The sequence below is a fragment of the Astyanax mexicanus genome, chromosome 1, assembly GCF_023375975.1.
Source record: "Astyanax mexicanus isolate ESR-SI-001 chromosome 1, AstMex3_surface, whole genome shotgun sequence".
NCBI classification, from domain to species: domain Eukaryota; kingdom Metazoa; phylum Chordata; class Actinopteri; order Characiformes; family Acestrorhamphidae; genus Astyanax; species Astyanax mexicanus.
Window position 1 is genome coordinate 31,769,069 of NC_064408.1, and position 25,301 is coordinate 31,794,369.

The window sequence follows — 25,301 nt, forward strand, 5'->3', positions numbered from 1 at the left end:
CCCAGTTTAAACATCAGCGGGGTGAATGAGTTCTTTTATTTTGCTCTGTTGGCTCTTTTTGTCCACATGGTTGCACTAGCTGACATTTAAATCACACGGTTAATTGCTTAGAACATGCTCTGTGGTAGATCTGCATTTTTAAATTTTTCTGGAAAGGATGCTCGCTTAAACTCATCCTACCTGCCTCCTTTATCTTCTCCCAGGTGTCTCTGGAGAACTGCGTGGAAGTGGGCCGCATCGCCAACGCCTACAACCTAACGGAGGTGGACAAATATGTCAACAACTTCATCCTGAAGAACTTCCCCTCGCTTCTGGGCACGGGCGAGTTCGTCAAGCTGCCCTTTGAGCGCCTGGCGTTCGTCCTGTCCTCCAACAGCCTGAAGCACTGCAGCGAGCTGGACCTGTTCAAGGCCGCCTGCCGGTGGCTGCGCTACGAGGACGGCCGCATGGACTACGCCGCCAAGCTAATGCGCAACATTCGCTTTCCGCTCATGAGCCCGACGGACCTCATCAACCACGTACAGACAGTAGACTTCATGCGCACGGACAACACCTGCGTCAACCTGCTGCTGGAGGCCAGCAACTACCAGATGATGCCCTACATGCAGCCGGTCATGCAGTCGGAACGGACCGCCATCCGCTCGGACAGCTCCCACCTGGTGACTTTAGGGGGCGTCCTGAGACAGCAGCTGGTCGTCAGCAAGGAATTACGGCTTTTCGACGAGAAGGCGCACGAATGGAAGGCGCTGGCGCCCATGGACGCTCCCCGATACCAGCACGGCATCGCAGTCATCGGCAACTTCTTGTACGTGGTGGGCGGTCAGAGCAACTACGACACTAAAGGCAAAACGGCGGTGGACACGGTGTTTCGCTACGACCCGCGCTACAACAAGTGGATGCAGGTGGCATGCTTGAATGAGAAGAGGACATTCTTTCACCTGAGCGCGCTCAAAGGCTACCTGTACGCTGTAGGAGGAAGGAACGCGGCTGGAGAACTGGGTAAGTTGGTGGATTGTTTGTCAAATGCGTGCGCATTGACGAGGCAGTGCTGTTAAACACAAGGAAAAACAAGTTGAGAGTGTGTTAATGGCCACCTCTGCTGTCATGCTAGCCAGTTAGCATGGATGATAATCCAGCCAGCTCCCTTTCAAGCTGTCCCTATTGTTATTTTCATGCATGCTTAATTTTCCTCAAAACTGTTGACACAGTGTCACTGTGCTGAAGACTCTTAGACAGTCTCTCCCCAACACTAAGCCAGCTAATGTTAGTTTAGCTAATGTTAGTAATGTTATGCAATGTTTTCGAAGGAGTGAAGCCTGTTTAAACTCCTTTCAGAAGCTCTCTACAGTAATTTAACTCATCAAGGGGTACTAAAGAAGTCAGTGTTTAAACTGTACAGCGAACAGAACTAGTAAAGACTGACTGTAGAGTATGTATGTGCAGTTAAATGTGTTTGTGTTTATTGGACACAGCGCTGCTATTACACCCACACTGAAACCTCATTGGTCAACTGAGAATGAGGAGAAGCTATTCGGGATGCTCAGGATTTGTCACTCACTCACTCACTGTGTGTTTCTTCCCCATTCCTAATAATGATTTCCTGCTTAAAGCTCAGTTAAACTCAGTAACTCAGCTCATTACAATATTCTCATTTAAAAGCATCAAAACTACCATTGGATATTATAATACAGTAAAAAAAAAAAAAAAAAAAGCTTTTAGGCTGCCTGACCTAAACCACACTACGCTATAATTACTGTGCCTCTCTCAAACATACTGGACAATACCATTTTTTTTTACCGTGAATCGATATTGGATCGCTGATCGATCTTTTGAACACAGCCCTAGTGTCCAATACCTAATTCTGTGAATTGTGTACAATAAGTCAGTGTTGTTCACCTATTAAGCAGGAATAGAGCCAAATCTGCTGTATTTGCATTTTGGCCTTCTCTCAGTGATGTAGTTAAACCCATAACATGCCTCTTCTCTTCACCTGTCATGTGAGCAAACATAAAAGTCTCCTATTACTGATTGGCTGTAATAGTGTTGCATGGCACGACCGAAGCTACTTTTTTTGTTTGTAAAAAAAAAAAAAAAAAAAAAGGCAAAAAGGAAAACTGTATCACTTTCCCTACCTGAGAGCTAACAACCTGTGAGGAAGCATTTGCTGAATTTTACAAAACATGTATTGGGTTTTTTAATCGTGTTTAGCACTTCTAATTATTGAAAATAAACTGTGGAATGATAGCTCTCCAGAGATTGATTCCTTCCAGCAAAAAATGCCTGATTGTTTTAAAGTGTTTTGATGCAATAAGGCTTACGGATGACCTAATTAAGTGTCTAGATTAATTTCTATATCCAGATTCTATATCTTAGACTTATGATTAGTATCAGTATGATCATATTCACTAGGTCATAAAAGTCAGACTGACTCTAAATGAGCAGTTTGACTGTTAATAAGTAATTGCTTGTGGGACAGTCGTGTCACACCTTTTAAAATACTGCTGCTAACAGCAACTCAGAGCTGTTGGGCAGCAGATGTAATGTTCCCAATAGCTCATAAAAATAATTAGCAGCTTTAGCATATTCAGGTCATGTAGTCCTTTGAGTATAATTTTGTCAATGAAGTCATATTGTAGAGAAGCAAAGCAGGTCTGGCAGGTGTGGTGGAACAGGTGCGAGTTACAGGTGGAAGGTGCCGTGGAGAATCTGTCTGCTGTGGGGATCAGGGGAAAGCTGTTCTCAAGCTGTGAATAAAATCAGTAGGGGAGTGATTGATGTCGTATTGTGGAGCTGTCACTCTTGATTGATTAACTGAACCATTGTTTTTGAGTTTGAGGACTAATATGCAACAAAAAGAAGCCCCTTTAACAAGGAACCATTAAACCCTGTGCATTATAAGCTTTGTGTTGTGGCTTCAGTTTTGATTCAAACTGGATCTTTCCTGATCTTGATTGTGACTCTGATTGATGTGTTGTAGTTTTTGTTTTTACTCTGGCAAGATGCATCATTACCTTAACTTTGACTCAGACTTAGGCAGACCTGCTAATATTTATGCTTTTTGAGTAACAGGTACGCATTTTGACCTTCTAGTACGCTTGTATGATTACATGTTCTGAAGTTTTCATATTGTAGAGATCTAGTTTGTAGAGATCTAGTTTCGTGCTTCAGAGTACAAATAATATCAAACATCAAGGCTTTAAATTAAGGCTTTGATTACAGTTGGATTTACTTTGTCCCACAAAATAAAACAATATATAAAAAAATCTGACTTCATTATCAGAAAGAGAGTGAGCTGCCGCTACTACAGTGTTAGCTTGTTATAATAACTGGCTAATGTTAGCTAGCAAGCTCTGGTACTGTGCTTCTTTGCTGGCGCTGTTCTACACAGCGCTCCGCAGCGCCTCTAGTGGTATGGCAGTATGTGAAAAATGCATACCGGTTCTAAATTCCCATTCAGTATACTGTTTGAACAGGTATACCACCCAGCACTAGTCTACAGTTACAGTACATACAGGAATCACCAATGTAAATGTTGAACATGGATCTATATATATTTTCAAGTTTTTGCAATTTATACAGAGAGAACTTTAAGTGATTTCTTTTGACACATTTTAGTGCACTAAGTTCTCCCAAGACAAGGGCTGCACGCTCCATGCTTACATTACATTACATGCTTACTACATTAATTTGCGGATTCAGTTCAGTTCAGTTAATTTTTTTTTGTTTGTGTTTGTGCGTGTGTGGCTGTCCTACTGTAATCATTGGGAGGGGTAAGAGACCCCTGTAGCTGGATGCAGGTGGTGTTAGATCCATCTCCTTGACATGGTCCACCTGGGTCATCTGTCTGGTTACCATGGTTACCCATCCACAGTGACTGGCAGTGGTGAATGTGGTGTGCAGGATGAAAGCCAAAGAGGAGCGTGGGTCATTAACATAACCGGGGTGCTGCTGGCATGGAGGAGAATGCCAGGATGTGCCCACACACACACACACACACACACACACAAACACACACGCACACATTTTATGGAGATTATGTCCAATGAATCACATTGTGCAGTCATTTGGCTGTATGGTAAATAGATACTGATATTGGTTTTTGCAATGCTCATATCACAGGTGGCTGAAATATGCAAATTAATTATCTAACCAATCACAGTGTGTATTCTGATTACTGTATTTACATGGTAATGGCCTGAAGGCAGTTATACCCTTCTATCGGTCTTTTTATTTATCTGTATGTTTCAGTAGGATATCAGTCTTATGTATCTGTCTTTCTAACTAAATATCTCTTTATTTCTGTCTTTTTTTGATCTGTCTATCTGTCCGCTTTTCTTCCTACTGTTTTTTGTCCCTCTGTCTTTCTATCTTTCTGTCTAAATCATTATTTTATCTTTAACTTCTGTCTGTATCTATCTGATTTTATCTGTCCATCAGTCTAACTTTATTTTTATCTCTCTGACAGTCTTTCTATAATTCTTTAATTTGTATGTATTTGACTTTATATTATTTTATTGTGTCATTCTGTCTGTCTCTCTGTCCTGCTGTTTTTCTGTCTTTTTTTTTTTTCATTTTTCATTTCTGTCCTCCATTCTTTATTTCCCTTTTTCCTTTGCTTCTTGGTGTCTTACATTTCTCTTTCTCTCTACCTTTGATCTGTTTTTGAGTCTGTTTGTCTTCCTATCTGTCTGTCTTTTTGTCCCTCTGTCTTTTTATCTTTGTCTGTATCTGTCATTATGTCTCTTATGATCTTTTAACTTATATCTGTCTTTCTCTTTGGTTTTATCTGTCTATCACTCTGACTTTATATTTATCTTTCTATGCCTTTCTGTCATTCTTTTATTCGTATCTAATTTTCTATTATCGTGTCATTCTATCTGTCTGTCTGTCCCTCTGTTTTTCTGTCTGTTAATCCTCCTTCTCTTTATTGTTTATCTGTCTGTCTCTTTCCTGTATTTCATTCTTTTATTCCCTTTTGCTCTTTTCCTTTGCCTCTTGCTGTCTTTCATTTCTCTCTCTCTCTACCTCATGCTGCTTCTTCCTGCTCGGCTGCCCACGTTTCCACGGTCGTCTTGGTTGCCATGGCGACCAGAGTCATGCCGGTCAAGTGGATTTTATTGCCTTAAATTGAATTACTTTTTGTTTTTCTCCCTGTGGCCTCTTTTCTTTCTGCGTGTGTGTCTGTGTGTGTGCATGCATGTATGCGTGTGCTCGTCGATTTGTGGCGTCTGCAGAAAACGCAGCAAGAATACAAATAGCAGCGTGACCACAGAGGGTCACGCCTCATCATCCTGCACGGTGTGTGGCGGATCACGTGATCGGGACGATGAGCGGTTACTCACGTGTGATGTCATCATTAGGGAACAGACTCCCGGAGGAAGAGTGGTGACGTGGAGGACAGGAATAAGCTCCCATGAAAATATTCTATTCTGAACGAGGTCAGAAGCTGCTGACAGACTCCCGGGAGAATCGTAGCCCATTAAAGCGTCCGTACGGACACGTTCCTGAGAGAGGGGCCTGATTTTCATCTGAGGAAGGTCATCATGGTTGGGTCATGGATGTGTTTCCACATTCCTGTGAGGACGAGGCAAATGTGGGTGATGATGAGAAGGGGATGAACTGTGTTCATTATAAAGATATCCATTAGAGGTGTGAATCACAGGGTATCTAACGATACGATGTCACAATACGTTGCCCAGGATAACTATGATCTCATAATACTGGGATTCTACGATACTCAATATATCGCAAGACAATTCTCTTCAATACTTCACAGCATTTGTGTTATTTAGGCGAATACAATAACAGGAAGTATGGATCAATCAATCAATTAATCAACCTTTATTTTCACTCAGGAAAAACATTGAGGGTGACCCTCATTTACAGTGTTACCGAGTATTTACAACATCAAAGGGATTGAAAACAATAATAAATAAAATAATAAATTAGATATAAATTATTCCTTATTATTTTATAAATTATAAATAAAAATGAATAAAATAGTAAAAAATAAAAATAAAGTACAAATTTTAACTCAATATTTAATATATATATATATAAATAAAATTTATGTAAAACTGAAAATTCTAAAATACCATAAAAAAATTGACACAAAAAAAGTAAAAAATTTATAAAATATAAAATCAGTAAAAAGATAGTAGTAAAAGTAAAGTAAAATGTTAAGAATGATAAGAAATGATTAAATGAATAATAGAACTAAAAACAAGAATGAACATATGAAACATTAGAATAAAAAAGTAATAATAAATAAATACAAATAAATTAAAAATTAAAATGAGAAAATGATAAACTAATAAAAAAAAAATCAGCCTCTCAGATAATTTTACTATGGGAATTATAGATGTCAATTTTACACAATTCGTCAACCAATATTCATTCTTCACCACAAGTTTATCCTAGTCATTTGATTATCTTTAATTTAGTGTCAGTAAAAATCTCAATACTTAAAGCCACTTTTCATTGTTGATGTATCCCAAGCAAAAATGATATGTAATAGCATCATAATATCAATGTAATGTTTTGCCTATTTTGAGCTGCACAAGGTGTACTTTTCCCGTCGTTACGATAGCAAAGAGACACTTAAACACCCTAAGTCCAGATGCATGGTGCGCTAGTGACTGCTCACCTGTAGAACACTAAAACAGGGTCCTGTGTGTTATTTAAGCAGCTGTTTCCAAAAACTTTTAGCATAAGCCTCTATGTTCACTTCATTTTATAATGTTATTTATTAATATAAATCCTTAAGTAAGACGTGCACTGTTTTATTATCCGCCAACGATCATTAGGGTGCAGAGACTGATGGTTGGGCATGTTGTATTTTTAGCTGTGAAGTGGTGGTTATCGGACAGCACGCTGGAGACGCTGGGTGTGGTGGTGAGAGGCTGAGGTCATCGTTAAGGGAAGGTGGGACTGTATTTAAAGAGCAGTAGTCTTAACTGAGCTTAGCTCAGGCCTCCTGAGAGAAACACCGCTGTTAGAAATCAAGCCTCGTCTTTAACAGCTGCTCCTCTGCCTTCCTGACTGTTAAGTGGTTTTTGAACAGAGGAGAGGAGGGAGCATAATGTAGATGAGCTAAGATCTGAACATTTAATGACTTTATTATCTACAGTTTTAATGCATTTAACATCTAATTACTCACATTAACCTACTGCATCAGTGTGAGCTCTCACAAGGGCCTTTCAGTGTCTCTGTGCAACTAGAGAGACAGGCGGATGGACAGACAGACACATAGTAAGGGATAGATAAAGACAGAAAAATACACAGATAGATAAATAGATGGAAAGACAGATGACCACCTGGGGGGGGTAGATAGATAGAATAGATAGATAGAATGTTGAATGGAAAGAGTGACTGATATGGCTGGTGAGACTGATGAGCAGACAGACTGAGATAGAAAGACATACAAACAGGTGAATGATTGAAGATGGTCACAAACACACAGGTTGATTAGTGGAGAGACAGACGGATACATTGAAACAGATAAACTGAGGGATGGATGGACAGACAGACGGATAAATAGATAGTTCATTAGTGGAGAGACAGATAGTAAGGCAGAAGGACATGTGGATTGGCAAACATCTGAATGGACAGACAGGCTTATGAACAGAGAGACAGATAAACTAAGGGACAGATGAGCAGACAGACAAATGACTGAAAGACAAAAATTAACATACAACATAATAGTAACAGACAGATGGAAACACAGACAAACAGGAATGGATAAAGAGGGTTAAATACACAGGTTGATTAGTAGAGAGACAAAGGGATACATGGATGGACAGACAGGCAGATGAACAGAGACTGCAGATGGGTAGGCAGACAGACGGATAGATAGACAGACAAATAGATGACTGGAGAGAAAAAAATAAAAGATTGATAGAGGTGGGCGAATAGATAGATGAAGACAGACAGTGACTTATGGTGAGACAGATAGTGAGGCAGACAGACTGATGGAAAGACAGAAAAAAGATGAATGGCTGAAGATGGTCAAAGACCAAAGGTTAATTAATGGAGAGACAGATAGGAAGACAGAGAGGCACATGGATTGGCGAACATTTGGATGGACAGACAGGGATATGAACAGAGACAGAAACTGAGGGACAGATGGGCAAACAGACAAATGACTGAAAGTAAAAAAAATAACATTAATAGAAATGGATGAATGGATGGATGGATGGACAGAGTGACTAATATGGCCATACAGATGGGCAGACAGACAGATGAAAACAGACAAACAGGGGAATGGATGAAGATGGTCAGATACACATGTTGATTACCGGAAAGACAGAAGGATACAGGGATGAACAGATAGCTGGTTGGACAGACAGACAGGTTTAAAGACAGACAAACATGTAAATGGCTGAAGATGGTTAATTAGACACACAGGTTAATTAGTGGAGAGACAGATAGGAAGACAGAAGGGCGATTTCTTTGCCATGAAGTGCCATGTTGAATATCCAGTGACCAGTATGAGTGAATTGTACCCAAAACACCAAATGTAGCAGCCTTGCTCTCCATTTACACCTGCGACCTTGTCATTCTAAGAATTCACACAGAACTATTGTTTTGAGAATAATTTTAATATAGACTCGATCGTGTTTAAGACCTGTATCTTAGGACTGGCTAATATTGCAATACTGTGTGTGAGGGTGGTGAAATATTGACTCATTCTCTTGCTTCATCCCTCCTCTCCTGAGCAGATGGAGGGATGCCTGTCGTTTTTTCCCGCTCCCTTATCTCTGTGGTTGTGATCCGCCGGCAGCTCCTGATTGAAGCGATCGTTCTTTACTCTTCCTCAGTTCTCTCACTTGACCTACTTTCATTCAACACTCTTCCACTCTCTGGCTTCCTTCCCTCCTCTACCTCCTCTCACTCCTGCACCTTCCCATTCTTTATTTCTGTCTTATTTTCACTTTCACTTTCCTTTCATTCTTTCTGGTGTACTTATTTCATTCTTTCTCTCAGTGGCGTGTAGAAAGAAGTCTCAGTGTAGAAGAAACCGAAATCTTGTTTTTCAGCCCATAATTAGATATCATGCTGCTAATATCTGTCTCTAACTCTCTCTTTCTCTCTGCAGCGACGGTGGAGTGTTATAACCCCAGGACGAATGAGTGGTCGTACGTAGCGAAGATGAATGAACCACACTACGGTCATGCTGGAACAGTGTATGGAGGCTACATGTACATCTCTGGTAGGTTTTATCCTGTAGCTAATCTGGATTTCTTCCTGCAGGACCAACACCCCACTTTAATGCTTGTATTGCATTTTAAAACATTGTATATATTACTGATAGTAAGATAAATGTTGATCATTGATATGTTGGTAAATATCTTACATTAGAGTGGAAGTTGTTCTTCACCTTGTGATTAAAGCTGCAAAATAATACTAATTTATATTAAAGCACTGACATTGTTTACTTCCATTTAGCAGTTTTATGGGAACGTTTTTTTTCTGAATAGTATTTTTGTTGACTAAAACCACCAATCATATAAATGTATGAATGTACAGACTAAAATAAATCAATACGACAGATTATTTAAGAGATTAAAATTGATAATGAAAATAAATAAATAAATATGACTAAAAATAGACTAAATGAATCAATATACGAATAAAACTGGGTGAAGATGAACTCGTATTACTAAAAATAGACTAAAATGAATCAATATGCGGATAAAACTGGGTGAAAATTAACTCATTGCAAAAAATAGACTAAAATGGATCAATATATGCATAAAACCGGATGAAGATGAACTATGACTGAAAATAGATCTGGATGAAAAGATCTGGATGAAGATGAAATAGTATGACTAAAAATAGACTATATAAATGAAACAAAAAAATAAATCAAAAGAAAACAATCAACATATATATCAATATATGTCTAAAAGAAACTCTATTGAATCAAAATATACACATATATATATATATATATGTGTGTGTGTGTGTGTGTATGTGCAATTGGACTACATTTAACAGGAATAGTTAACTAAAAATACTCAATATTCAATAGACTACAGTTAATCAATATGACTATAAATAGACCTAGCTTAATCAATATAGGACTGAAATAGACTAAGTAGAATCAATATATTGATTCTATAAACTATTAATAAACTAAACTTAAACAACTTCAATAAATTAAAAGAATAAATAAATAAAAAAAATAAAAGTGACTGAAATAGACTGAAATTAGTAGACTAGAATTAGACTACAATTATTTAAGTAATTATTATTTATTCTGACTAAAATCAGTCAACATAGACATATAAAACCTACTTTATCTTGTGAGATAAAGTGTAAATGCAGCTTCGTCTTATTCATGCAGGAGGCTGATATGTGTGTCTGTGTGTGTCCCGGTGTATTTGTGTGTGTGTGTGTGTGTGTCTCTTTGTGTGTGTGTGTGTCTGTGTGTTTGACACACACAGGATGAAAGAATGTGACAAATCTCACACTCCTTCTGCACACACCCTTGACACCTGGAGCTGTTGGGTACAGTGGCATCGGCAGTGTGAGAAAGATTTGTGAAACGGCACACACACACACACACACACAAATCATTCTATGTTGTTCCAAGCATTTTCTACACACTCCCTACATACAGAATCAGAAAGCCTCATCCATTCATAGTTATTTTCTGGGAGAAATTAGGAATTACATCTCCAGATGTTACACAACTCCAAACCTTCACTCATGTGTTTCATTGCTTTGCTGGTGTTCATGCTGCCTCCTGTTTTGTCAAAAGAAGCCCAGTTCTACATTTCAGATATTCAGGATTGGGGAAGTGAGTGTGAATGTTCTGTCTGTCAGTTAGAATCTGCTTAATCACCTGCACATCCGTCCACATCCATCTGGCACAGAGTCTTTTTACAGTGGAAGGATGGATACAAACATCTGTGGATTGTTTCAGATCTGAAGTGAGACTGGAGCTAGATGATTATCTCTCTCTGGGATGAAAGCTTTAAGCACTGATTGCCAGAAACCTAACAAAATGGAAAATGTGTTCAAAGAGGGCAAAAAAAAAAAACACTTTTAGTGTTTAGTCAAATAACTGAAAAGGCAGAATAGTGGATACTAAACAATAACTACATTATTTTTTGGGCTATTTTAGGACACAATGCTCGGTGTGTTTTAATATTTTGTGCATGTCTAGTGCATAATATCTTATGGAGGGGGTTCTGAAGGTCATTTCATGGTTGTTAAGGGTCCCAGCTCTTATTTTTTTATACTTGTTTGGTCATTTTATATATAGATGCTGTAACTGAGGATCTCCACAATCCATAATAATTATAGTAACAGTAACTTTACTACTGTATTTTTCGCACTGTAAGGGGCACTTAAAATCCTTTAATTTTCCCTAAAAATTGGCAGAGCACCATTTCATCCGGTACGTCTTATGTATGAACTCTTATCAGTCAGGTTGTAAAGAGCAGTAAAGCTACTCCGCTGAAGTACAGCGTTATACAGGAGTTTCAATTTAGTTCTGCAGCAGCAAGGCTTGAGCAGCATTAGCATTAGCTGCTAACCGCTAGCTCTTTTGTGGTTCAGAGGTGAGTAAGTTATATTGGACTGTAGTCTGCTCGTTTACTGTGTTAAAACAAGCTACATGTGACGAATCACTAGCTAATGCCGTGCTGGCTTACCGGAACACTCAAGGTTCCTCAGTGTAGCGCTGTTGGGCATTATCCACTAAATGCTAGCAGTTAGCTGCTAATGCTTCACCCTTAATGTGCTTACATACCCAACGCGGTATGCCGCGCTGCCGCTCTGCTGAACCCTCCAACTGGTCGCATGTGGGCGTTACAAAGGCGTTCCCTGCGTCGTCCAAGTAAATAGTTTTAATAAATGGGAAATGCTTTTATACAAGCTTTTATTATTTCCTATATTGTAATACATATAAATGTGTATTTATAGATATAAACGTTTGATTGAGCTTCATTACACTGTGTAGTGAGCAGTATATAAGCTACCAGAAGCAAACTTTTCCTAATAAAATAAAATAGAAATATTTAAAAAACCCACCAACTCAACTTTTCATCGCAGTGCATCACCCGCTCTCAACGCATCGGGCCCATGATGCACCGCGCGACTGCATCTGACTGTGCGCGTCCACTGGCACTTTTCTTCAGCGCAGGTCGCCGTGCCGGATCTCTCAGCTCGCCGCGTGTGGGTGTGTCCGTGACGTTTTTAAATTCAAATGAAGCAACAGGTGTAGTCAATCATAAGTTTAAGATTTTACGTTTTTAGTAAACCTCACTGTGATCTATAGCTGTATAAATCCATATTCCGCCATTTTTAGTCTTTCTTCTGTGTTTAAAAGGCGCCTGCTCTGTGTGTGTGAGGCTCGTCTGTGTGTGGCGTGGCAGCCTGCTGTTCTCCTATTGGCTGGACGCAGCGCGGTGGCCGGATTCATTTGAATAAAGTTGAGATCTGCTCAACTTTCGTGCCGGAGGGCGGGGCTGCGCTCAACGCAATGCAACCCAGTATGCACCGCAGCATGCGGCGGCTCTCTCCATTGAAATTAATGGGATGCGTCGGGGCTTAATTGCCAGTAGACGCGCACCGTGACCGAGGCGGCGCTTCCCATTGAAAATAAATGGGATACGTTGCTGGGCGTTGACGCAACGGAGCAGTGTAAATGCACCGCTAGACTTCATGTAAACTTATAATATAGTCTGTAGCTGATCTGTGGCAGGTGATGTAGAGCCCAACTGTCAAACTTCCTTAAGTGTCTGACGAACAGGCGGGCAGTCAGTAACTCAGAGGAAGATAAAGAGATGGAATTATATTAGATATAATTGGATTTATAAAGAACAGAGCATGTAAAACATTATCAGAGTGTGGCTAGTGACTCAAGCAGGTATGATTATAACAAGCCTAACAAAACGAAGAGAGCCAGAAGGTAACATAGACACGAGAGCAACCTCAAACACTGACATTCATTCATTTCCCTGTCTCTTTTGACTGCACTTACATACACACAGAGGAAATGAATCCTCTCACTGTAGGAATGTTTCCATCACTTGTTCTGTTTATAGGATTGCAACTAAAATCCTGCATTATGCAGAAGAGGCCTAGTTTCAGCACCACACACACAAACACATGCAGAAGAAGGTGGGGAGGGAAAGGTTTGGAATGATATAGAGACGGAAGGGAGAGGAGTGGAGTAATGTGTGAGAAATTGGTGTCTGAGTGGAGGAAAAGGTTGTGAGTTTAGTGAGTTTAATGGAGCTGCAGATAGACTGGAGTGAACGGTGTTGGATGTGTGGGAGGGGTGTTGTTAGGACTGGCCGATGTATTGCATTTTTTATGATTTTATTTATTTATATAGAGTTTTTTTGAGACACAAAGTTAGAAATAAATTTTCACACTCAATTTCCCTCCTGCTTTTCAGTGTTTTATGTAGAGCAGCATTGCGCTGCTGCTTACCAGCACTTCTCCACAAGCTCTTAAACAGCACTCTCAAGTTCAAACACTGATTCCTCTACTGCTCCTACCAAACTTTAGCTGGATCAGATTCGTTCAGATCAAGAATGTCTTCTCCATAATCATTTATTTAACATGGAGAAGAATGGGGCTGTAAGAAAATGTAGTGATAAATATTGACGAATTGCAACATTAGTGTTTTTAATACCATGATCTATTTCTCTTTATTTTAATCACTTTTTTTTGCAGTTCTGCAATATATAGTTTTTTTTGTTTTTTTTTTACACATTTATTCTTTATTTAATTAGGCAATTAAGAGCACCTTATTATTTACAGTAGCAGCCTGTTGGCTCTTACATCACTGTATTTTGTATTTTAATGTTCTTTATAGCTGCAGAAACCCTGTAAACATTAATACCATTCTATATTAAAGTAATTAAAATGTGTGTGTCGTTTAGGATGCAGCAAAAGAGGCAGAGAATAGGGCTGCAACTAATGACTATTTTAATAGTTGACTGATCTGACGATCAATTTTTAGTCGATTAGTCACGATAATTTTTTGTCATGCACTTTCTACTGGTGAGATCCAATGCATTGACTGTTAAACGTTTGGGGACCTAGACCAATTGTACAGTACTTTTTTAGATATGTTAACCTAAAAAAAATACAAAGTTTACTATAGGATAACTATTTTCAGGAAATTCTAGAATACTAGAATGTCTTAAGTTGAAATTAAGAATTTTATTTTTTTTTTGTAGTTGACATTGCTCCTTGTGGGTTTTTTAATGCATTTTAATTTAATCCCCTCTCTGTGTCTCACAGTCTTGTATTTACCTACTTGTCAATCAAATGCCAGAACTCCTCCTCTTACAAAGAGCAACCAATGTTTTAAGTGCAAGACTAGGCACAGGCCCCCTTGAAAAAGGTGTTTTCTGAGCAGCCTACTGAGACATCATTGTGACTATAGTAGTAATATAGTAGCATTCACATGAGAAGCATCTTTAATCAGCGCAGATTTTGTTGCACAGATCCGATTTAACTATTTTGACAGTTCCGTATAATTCACATAAAAATAGGTGACCGGTGTCTGTCTGTCTAATGTGACTAAATCTGTTTGTGAAACAGTAAGCGTCGACATGTTTATGCACTTTGCATGTGCAAAAAATGTTATGAACAAGGAGAATGATCACTGTTTAAATTATTATGACTTGGAGAACTTCAAAAAATGAGCCAATCAGCTGCAGTGTAGAGAAGGGTCATCATGATAGTTGGAACGCCCCTTTGAATAAATAGAACTGAAAAAATACATTTTGTTGTGCACTATTGGACTAATAATTCATCTCTCTTTCTGCATTTATAGATTCTTAGAGGTCAGAACCTTTTCTTGTGTGACTAAAAATAAATGTCTGCAACTGAATTAAATAACTTTCCTATAAGAAATTTGACCTTCATCACTTACAGCATTAAACACATTTGTGTTGGCAAAAACATGACATTTGCATTGCATGCTCTTGATTTAAATATATCTGTGTGTATTATATCTATCTAATGTGGGAGCATATAGGAAAGTAACTTAGATCTGATTAAAAAAATATTTAATATGTCCACACATCCCTGAGAAAAGCATATCTGTGTCACATAAAGGCAAATGTGATGGTAATGTAAGAGACTGATGTGGCAGAGTGTGTGGTAGATGCTTTGTAATCAGACTAGCACTTCTATTGAGACCATGTGTCGAAATTTACCTCCATTACTTCTTGTTCATGTGCATGCCATGTTATAGAGGTTATATGCACCTTTTTTTTACACACACACTCGTCTTGTGTGTCTCTCCATCACTCTGGTGTATTTTTGGAACTTGCTGATCTTTTAGTTTTCCTCTGCATCTCTCTCTCTCTCTGGCTCTCGCTGGCTCATTTCCCTCTCTTTCTCAATTTTCTTTCTCTTACTCTTTCTCCTCTCTCTTTTTCTCTCTATCTGTCTCTGTATTATTTTAATCTCCCTCGCCCTTTTCACACTCACTGCTTCTCCTTCATCTCATCCTTTGATCCGTCGGTCACTTAGTTAGCCCAGAGCAGAGAGAGGGCGGACAGAGAACAGAGGACTGAGGGAGAAAGAGAGAGAGAGAGAGACTGATGGAGAAAGAAGAGAGAGCAAAAGCAAAAGAGAGGGCAGGGCTTTTTGGCTGATGCCCAAATGCCTTATGGGATATTTCTACTCTTTATTTTCAGTCCTCCCTGTAGACATGTCCCGTTTTTCCTTTTTTCCGTTTTATCCAGCGCTTCTCTTTTCCCTCCCTCACTCTCTCTCTCTCTCTCCCTCACTCTCTCTTTCGCTCTTATTTTTGCATTCGTTCTTTCTCGCTCACAGGCTCTGTACCTCCTTTCTCTCTCTTCTCTCTCTCTCTTACCCTCTTTCTACTGTCTCTCTCTCTTGCATTCGTTCTCTCTCTCTATCTCTCCTCCTCCCATCCATTTCTTTTTTCTTTTTCCGTCACTGTGTGTGTGTGTGTGTGTGTGTGTGTGTGTGTGTGTGTGTGTGTGTGTGCTGGCATGTAATTGCACATTAATATTCATTATTCTGTGCTGACTTGTATGTTTGGAGCGTGTGTGAAACACAGGGGATGTGAGCATAGGTGTGTTTCTTTTGCTTATGCATTATTTATATGTGTGTGTGTGTGTGCATGTATGTGTGTGTGTGTTGGGGCGTGTGTGTGTGTGTTGGGGCGTGTGTGTGTGTGTTGGGGTGTGTGTGTTGCTCATGGTCCATTAGGTATTCAGTGCTTACGGTCTATTAGATGTCGTAATGCTCCTGCCAGTGTGCACACACCAGTGCATTTTGATTGTGTGTGTGTGTGTGTGTGTGTGTGTGTGTGTGTTTATTTCTCTTGTGGTCTAACAGCTGGTTTAGTAGTGTAAAGCCATTATTGAGAGCAGTTTATTTTGTGCTATTTATACAGACATCTGTACCTTTATTTGAACATGTGTGGAACAGCTGATCTTTCACACAAAACACAAAAAAAATCTACACAAAAAAGCTGTTTATTATTTGAGGATGTTCATAAGTGCATCATAAGCAAATGAAACTTGTTCCACTAGTCACTGCAACAAATCAAATTAGGTATATTTATAATAGTAAACAAGCTTTATAGAAATCAATCCAGCTGATATTAGTTATTACAGAATTTTAAATAAAATGTAGGGGGTAATAACTTATTTAGTTATTAGTACTTCTATACAGGGTCTAGAAAATCTGTGCCTGTGCATTTGCACATCTGTTTCAATAATGGACAATACTTCAAGTAGATGAATGCACTCATTAGAAGGAGTGTCCAATCAGCAACAGTTAACCCAAACGTGAAGATCCGACACTTAACGACTAGGTTGCTGTGGCTATTTATGATCCGATCACCAATATTTAACCCAAATACGAAACACACAACCTTTCTTTCACAAATACACTAATGATCCACCACACCACCAGCTCTTCACAGGGGTCATCAGGTAGACGCCTCCCTTTATCAGTGTTTCACTGAATTAGGCCCACAACACACCTAGAAGGCTCATCAAATTTGCTCACAACAGTGGTACCAGTATCTGAACATCACACTCACCAAACAGCCTGTGTCTACACTTTCAAACACACTGTGCCCTTCCCCTACTAACCTCATTCCTTCGTTTTCACAACCACAGACTAGATCTTTCAGCTACTTCTGACCGTTCCTTCATGGACGTATATAAAGGTGTAAAACAGCGACAACTGGTGGGTCGGGATCCAAAAGTGGGTACGGACACGTTCTGGGCAGGTCGCGGAAAGACAAAATTAAAAATAATGAATGCTCATATGATTTTGTACTTTTCTTTTCTATTGGGGGGAAAAAAGAGACAGAGAGAGAGTTTCTAACTAATGTACTCTGGATGCAGAAATATGCAGAGTCATAAAATATCTTATTTTGTTGCCTTTTTTATTTTGTGCAGTTTTGATATTTAGTTTTATTTTAGTAACTTTTATACATGTAAATGTTTAAATACATGTTCCTCAGTTTCTTAAAGAATCATTTTAAACTGGGCGGGTGTGATGCGGCTTCCTTTCAGAGCAGATAAATCCAATTCCAGGTTATGTTCAGTCAGAGAGAGAGAGAAGGAGCACCCCAGTAAGAGAGTTATTATATACGGTTGTCAGTTTTATCAGTATAAATGAATACTGAGCTACTGAGGTCTGAGTTTCCTCTTCTGAAGTCTCCACTGCTCCACCAGCCGCTCGCGTTCAGTAAAACTGATCCGGATCCTCTTTCAGGCTGTACGTGTGACGTAAAGACGTGTGACCTGGCCAGAAGAACTCCTGTGAAAAGTGACCTGAACCTGAAACCCCAGTTTTTAGAATAAACCACACTGGTACCATTAAACACAATATTTTACCCCTTCTCCACTTAGAAATGCTTCTGCTTTCAGTTTAGAAACAAAATAATACGGACTGCCTCTTTAATGACCATGAGAAATTGTGGGTTCCGGGCTAAGACCAGTTGAGAATACTGCATAATTTGAGAATGTCCTTGTGTGTCCTGCAGGTGGCATCACCCACGACACCTTTCAGAAGGAGCTGATGTGCTTCGACCCGGACGCGGACAAGTGGACGCAGAAGGCAGCGATGACGACGGTGCGCGGGCTGCACTGCATGTGCACGGTGGGCGACCGGCTTTACGTGATCGGTGGGAACCACTTCCGGGGTACGAGCGACTACGATGACGTGCTGAGCTGCGAGTATTACAGCCCAGCACTGGACATGTGGACACCCATCGCGGCCATGCTGCGCGGCCAGAGCGACGTGGGCGTGGCCGTGTTTGAGAACAAGATCTACGTGGTGGGCGGATACTCGTGGAACAACCGCTGCATGGTGGAAATAGTGCAGAAGTACGATCCGGACAAGGACGAGTGGCACAAAGTGTTTGACCTGCCGGAGTCGCTGGGCGGGATCAGAGCGTGCACGCTAACAGTCTTCCCTCCGGACGACCTGACGCTCACCGGCTCACCCAGCCGAGAGAGCCCGCTGTCTGCCCCCTGAGGTGCGGACGAGAGAGAGGGAGAGAGACGGGCTGAATCTGAAATGGCCGTGTCATACATGGTGCACTCCTGGGTGTAGAAATCTTTATTTCCTGACCTACGTAGTGCAATATGTATGGCCACCATAGTGCACAATTGGCTCCCTATGCCTTTACATAGGGTGTAAAGGCGATTTGAGATACAGCCAAAAAGAGAGAGAGAGAGAAAGAAAGAAGCTAAAATGCAGACACTGAATGAGCATGAAGGATGGAATGACTCGAATGTCTATTCCTCCTCTTCTGGGAGTGCTCTATCTTTTTTTTTTTCTTTCTCTCTCTCTCTGTCTCTCTCTCCCACTCTCACGGTTTCTCTCGCTGGATGAATCTCAAATGGCTCCACACTCCCTGAACAATGCAGCACACTGGTGAAACGGTTTACTATACATCCACAACATCTCCCCTGAGTGAGCCCACTGCCCCTATTGAGCATACAGTGCACTATTAGACTGTGAGAAGGCATAATATCTGTATTCTGTAATCTGTGTAGCGCATTCTATTCACCATAGTTTACAGATGGAGGCCTAAGCCAGTATATAGGACACAAAGAGCAGTTTGAGATGCAGAAAGAGAGGAAGAGAGACATAAATAGACACTTAATGAGGATGATGGATGAATAATTGCTGTATATACAGTTGACTTATTTCTCACCTCTAAAAGGTTGTGTTAAATTTCTTTATCTGGCTTCAGTAGCACACTATGCCCTATATAGTGTGCTAAGTTTTTCAGATACTTCACAATATCTCAATACTCTCTTCTGCTGACTCTTTACTCAAACAGCCAAAAGAACACCGCCTAATGAGTGGACAGGGGAGAAAGATTAAGAAAAAGAGATCTAGTGCACTACTATAATTTATATACAAAGAAATAGGGAGCTTAAGGTGCAGCTACTGAATTCCCCCTCTTTTTTTTTTTTTTTAGGTGTTTGACAATTCTTCCTACTCATAGGCAGTCATTAAATTGACTCTTAGGCTACAGTGGATTTCTCTCTCTCTCTCACTCTCTCTCTCTCTTTCTCTCTCTCTCTCTCTCTCTCTGTATGTTCACACAGTGCACTATTTAGGTGTACATGCCATTATTTCGTCGCCTATTTAGTGCACTACACAGGGCATAGGGAGCCATTTGAGATATAGCCACCGAGCAAATAAAATACTGACACTGAATGAGGGATGGATGGACAGATGGACGGAGTTCGATTTGATGGATCGATGACTTGTCGGACGTTCTTGTTGGATGGATGGATGGTTGAGTTGATCCATCTCTCTCCTTCTGCGATTTCTCTCTCTCTCTTTCTCTCTGTCTCTCTCTCGATCTCTTTCTATCTCTCTTTCTCCAGGAAAAAGACAATGTTTGCACTCCCCCTCCCCCAGATTTTGTCTGAGCGGCGTCTGTGGTGAAGCCCCGCCCTCTTCCCTCTTCTCCTCTTTGCAATCTATGCTGAAGACTTCTCATCCCTCCATCCGTCTCCTCCCTCTCTCCTAGATTTTTTTGGGACAAGAAAGAAAAATCGAAACACCAACCTAATGACCTGTTGATGTTACATATTTGTTTTTTATTATTATTATATTATTATTTTATTGATTTATTTTGTTTGTTTAGTTTTATTTCTCACCATCTTTGGCAGGAATAACCTTGACTTGAAGAAGAAAAAAAAAACAAAAACAAACAAAAAAATTGAGGGACTTTGCAATTCAACTTTTCTACCTGACGCCTCTGGAGTTTCAATATGCTGATTAATGTTCTCCTCTCAACGGCCCCGGACAATACACTACAGCAGACCTCTGCCGCTCTTACGCTTTCTCTCTTTTTCTCTCTCTCTCTCTCTCTCTTGTGCTGTCTCTCACTCTCTCTTTCTTCCTGCTTTTTCTTTATTTTCTCTCTTTTTAGTTCTACATGTGTATATATATATATTATTTTCGTCTTTCTTTCTCCTTTTTCTCTTTTTTATTCTCTACCTACCTGTCAGTCTCTCTTTTTATTTAAAGACTTTACTCTTTTTTTTTCTTTTTTTTTTCCCTCTGGCGGCTGAATCTCAAATGGCTTCCTTCTACCCTACTCCCTACATAGTGCACTACAATGGTCACAGATTAATGGGCTTCTTGACCCCAACTGTTCACTACATATTACTTTGGAAGCCATTTAGAATTCAGTCCTACTTTCTTTCTTTCTCTCTCTCTCTCTCTCTCTCTCTTTTTTCTCTATCTCTCTCTCTCTCTCTCTCTCTCTCTCTGCATCATTTCCTGTGTGTAAGCAGGTGGGGGCTAGTTGACTTCAGGAAGAGGAAACAGATTTAAACTTTTTAAACTCAGGGGCCAACCTGCCCCCCTTCCCCAGCCCACCTACCCTTCTCCCCAGAAATGACATTTCATTACTTTGTTCCTGCTATTGTTATGAACCGTTAAGAAAATGGTGTTTTCTAAATTTAATAAACCAGGTTTTGAAAAAAGAGAGCTGGCATAATTACCTTTTATTGATTAACATAAAAACCGAGCTTAATTTGCAGTTACAGGGAAGTTCTGTTCATGATAATAGGGATCTCTAAATGTTTTTAAACATACTGTTCACTTTCACACCAAACAAACAAACCATTTAGGTTCGGGAAAAGTGAATGATTTTTGGCGCATGAAACAACAAATATAAGTGGAGCTCAGTTTAGGTTTGGTAAAAAATAAACAATTTTTGGTGCATAAAACAATAAATATAAGTGGTAGAGATGTTAGGATAAATCTGCTATGTGTTGGTATCGTACGAAATTCCAGTCCATATATAAGAATGTCCGATCAACTGTTAATTTAGCCAATTTTGAGATGTGGCCAGGTCCTGTTATCTGTACTTTTACAGCTCTGTGTGAGGTTACCTAATACTGCAGTTATTAAACAGCAACACAGAACTAAATCGTGGCTGCAGAACTCTATTAAAGCCAGTGTAGATATCTAGTTTTTTTAATGGGCACCCGATTATAAAGCAGATTATTAATAAAATATTTTCTGCTCCATTTTCATACATAACGCACATTATGCAACACTAATAAGGCACAGGGGTGTTGCCGTATTTTTCTTCTATTTCAGCAGGTCTCACTATAGTGGGTGGCGAGACCTGTAAAGCTAAGTTAAGTAGACAAAACTGTAATTCTAAAAAAAAAAAAAAAAATCTTTTAAAATTAAACTTTACTGCTCCTTACAACCTGACTGATAAAATACATCAAATACATTCATACATAAGGCGCACTGGATTATAAGGCGCACTGACGATTTTTGGAAAAAATTAAAGGATTTAAAGTGCACTTTATAGTGCGAAGAATACGGCAAGTGTTTTAAATGTTTTATTCCAACAAGTTGAGTTAATTTAAGTATTTTGAGAGACAGTGCAGTACATTACAGAAGATCTGCATGATGATGCTAGACTGGAAAGATTATTGTGCTTTCCTGCACCCAATTGCACCAGGTGAACGACAGGTCATATGTGTGAAATTTTGAGATTTTTTTTTTTTGTTGGAATTTTATAATTTCCTGTATTGTGGTAAAGAAACAAGACTGAAGATGACTGTGACATCCAGTCATGGCACAGTATGTGTGTCTTAAAGCCAAGCTCTTGAGACATCAGCAGCATGTGGATGTGCACACCGGAGTGTGCATTCAAAAACGGTTGGTGATCATACTAGGTCAGTGTGACCTTTATTAGTTTAATCTTTAATTTCTGAATTTGAAATGAGAAAAGTGGGTGTGAAACTATTATGATTATTTGTACCATCATATTTTTGTTACAAAATGCAAAAAAAAACCCAGATATTTTTGATTGTGAGGGGCTGAAATGAAAAACAAAAAAATGAAAGACTAGAAAAAAAATACAAAACACATTTCTTCTTCTCTGTAAAAAAATGTAATATTGAAGTATTACACCATTTTTTTTTATTTTACTTAAACAAATGTAAAATTTAACTGATATGTGTTACACTGACATACATACATAAAGGTGATCAGTATTAACCCCAGAAACACTGATGGGGCCCATGTCTATTATAGACCCTTTAAATCCCTTAATTATATATTTAATTTTTTTTTTTTTCGATTTTCACAATTTTCTTCCAATTTATCCCACTCGTTTAACTGCTACTCAGCTGTATATACCCCCTCACTGATGATGCCACAACAGTCAGCCCACGCTTCTTTTTGAACTGCTGCTGATGCAGCATTACCGAGTAGGATCACAGCGTGCTCGGAGGAAAGTGCAGCGACTCGGCTCTAATACATCAGCTCACAGACACCCTGTGCTGATCGACATTACCCTTTGAAGTGCTGAGGGTAAAGGGCGCCATCTACCCACCCAGAGAGAGCAAGGCCTATTGTGCTCCCTCAGGGCTTCAGCAGCTGATGGCAAGCTGCATGACCGGGATTTGAACCATTGATCTCCTGATCATAGTGGTAGCTCTATAGACCACTGGGTGTCCAAACCGCAGGTTCATTTGAGTCAAAATATTTGTTGTAAAGTCATGCAAAGGAATCTTACTCTCAGTATTATTATGGCAGTTCAGCATTTTAACCTCTGTTTAGTTCAATACTGGTAATCGCTTGTAGATTGAAGCTTTTTACACACCAGTGGTCTCGTACTGACTGTTTTCTGTGTGCATGTGTCTGTCTGTGTGTGTGTGTGTGTGTGTGTGTGTGTGTGTGTGTGTGTGTGTGTGTGTGTGTGTGTGTGTGTGTGTGTGTGTGTTGGGCAGGTGCGCTCTTTAGGTGGGGGGGTCTGTCTGCCCCAGCTTGTCATCAGGGTGACTGTGCAGTCGACAAGGTGACTCCCATGGTCTGTCCCCGGTGTGTGTGGGCAGGAACCCTCGTGAGAAAGCATATGGTCACTAATCTACAGCACACACTCTGCACTGCAGCCCACCGAGCGGCCGACACACACCTTATGGCTCCCTTTGAAACTGGGGCACAGATAGGTGCTGTGTATTTGTTTGTGTGTGTATATGTGGTGTAAGAAATGACTTTTTTATTTTATTATTATTATTTTTTTTCCATTTTACAGAACATGAGAGTCTTGTAGACTAATCATCAAAAAAATAGTTGCAAAAATAGGTGCACTGAGAGAAAAGATAAAGGCTACCAGGAACATTAATTGATTAAATGTTTAGACACGAATATGGATATTTTTAAAAACTAAAGTTTTTTGTCTCTGTTTTAAAAATATCCCCATCCACATGGAAACGCCATACCACTCAAAAACGCTGAAATGAACAGGGATTCTCTAGACATTCTGAGGTTTTCTCGTCACTCCTCAGCAACAATTACTTAATTTTCAAAATTGTCCCACCATGTGCTTGTTCATCCAGGCCTGGTCCAGAATCTCTGTCCATGGTTTGTACCTTCAAACAGGAGGATCGAAAAAAACTGCACCCAGCACATGTTGGTGCCTCCGCTGTGTTAGATAATGTGAGAATAACATTAAATTAAGCTGTAAACATGTTATTAGTTCACAAATCGCAACGAGAACAGAACCAATTCAGGCGCTGTCCATGTTTAAGGCTCATTCTCATCAAGGTGAGCTAATGTAAACAAAAAGAAACCATGCAAAAAAAGCGTTTTCAACATGTGACCGAAAACACAGTTTTTATGTGGACAAAAGGCCAAAACGCAGACAAAATCCTCCATTTTTAAAAATATCCGGATTCTTGTGAATGGGGCCTGATACGTTTAACTTTTGGTAATTTGTATTGTTACAGTCCCCTTCAAAAGTTTTGGAGCAGGGAGGCCAATCTATCAATAATCAATTTCTGCTGTAGACTGAAAACATTTGAGTCTGATCTGGGATGAGCTCAATAATATTCATTGATGTACAGTGAACTCGGAAGTCTGTGCAGATATAAAGTGAGTGAGATATAAGTTTACAAAGAATGATACACATCTTGTTTAACTACTCTAGCAGCCTCTAGTAACACTGAGTGAGAGGAAAAATAGAACTTGTTGCTGACGTTAACTTGACTAAAACTTCTTCAGAACTGTTGATCAAAGCTGTCACATTAAAGGTGGTAATAGGGAAGTACTAATGTTAACTTGTTTTCTGTTGTGTTGAGTTGTTTAACCCTTCTAGCAGGTTTTAGGGACCTTGAATGACATTGAGTGATCACAATACCCTACAGCGGATAGTGAGGACAGCTGAGAAGATCATTGGAGTCTCTCTCCCCTCTATCTCAGAGATCTACACCACACACTGCATCCGCAGTCCCTCACACGGACTCTTCTTTCTGAGGCCATCCAGCAGAAGATACAGGAGCATCCAAGCCTCCACTACCAGACTCTGCAACAGCTTCTTCCACCAGGCAGTCAGACTCCTCAACACACAGAGACAGAGCTGAACCCCCCACCACTCTTCAGTCACGCACACAGACTGTACCAGAACCCACCCATCACTCCACACACACACACACACACACACACAATCAACATACACAACCTGAACTGTCTCTATACACGATCAGCAATATTTGATGCTTCATTCCAATAAACTATAAACTCTCTACCTCAGTAACTGCTGTGATCATGTATGTTCTATATGTTACAGCATGTTACATATTTCTCTGCACCTGTTCTGTCTTTTAAACTGTCTCATGTATGTTGTATTTATTGGAGTGTTTTAGTTCTATGTTGCACAATTTGGTGCATGTTTACACTTTGTTGTCTATGTTGTACTGTTTGTTCCATGTTGCACTGTGTTGGTTCTGAAGGAACCTGTGTACCTGTAAACAGATGGAGTGACAATAAAA

At 39.7% G+C, this 25,301-nt stretch overlaps 1 protein-coding gene across 6 annotated transcripts in view; it reads left to right on the forward strand.

Annotated features, from left to right (window-relative positions):
• The window catches only part of klhl13 (kelch-like family member 13), a 97,808-nt gene extending 76,819 nt beyond the window's left edge, over positions 1 to 20,989 (forward strand). For all 6 annotated transcript variants that reach the window (XM_022664456.2, XM_007236363.4, XM_007236360.4 and 3 more), the window contains 3 exons: positions 204 to 999; positions 9,098 to 9,211; positions 18,014 to 20,989. In XM_022664456.2, coding sequence (XP_022520177.1) covers positions 204 to 999; positions 9,098 to 9,211; positions 18,014 to 18,507 — 1,404 coding nt within the window. In that variant the 3' untranslated portion in view covers positions 18,508 to 20,989. The remainder of the gene's footprint in view (positions 1 to 203; positions 1,000 to 9,097; positions 9,212 to 18,013) is intronic.
• The last annotated feature ends 4,312 nt before the right edge of the window (positions 20,990 to 25,301 follow it).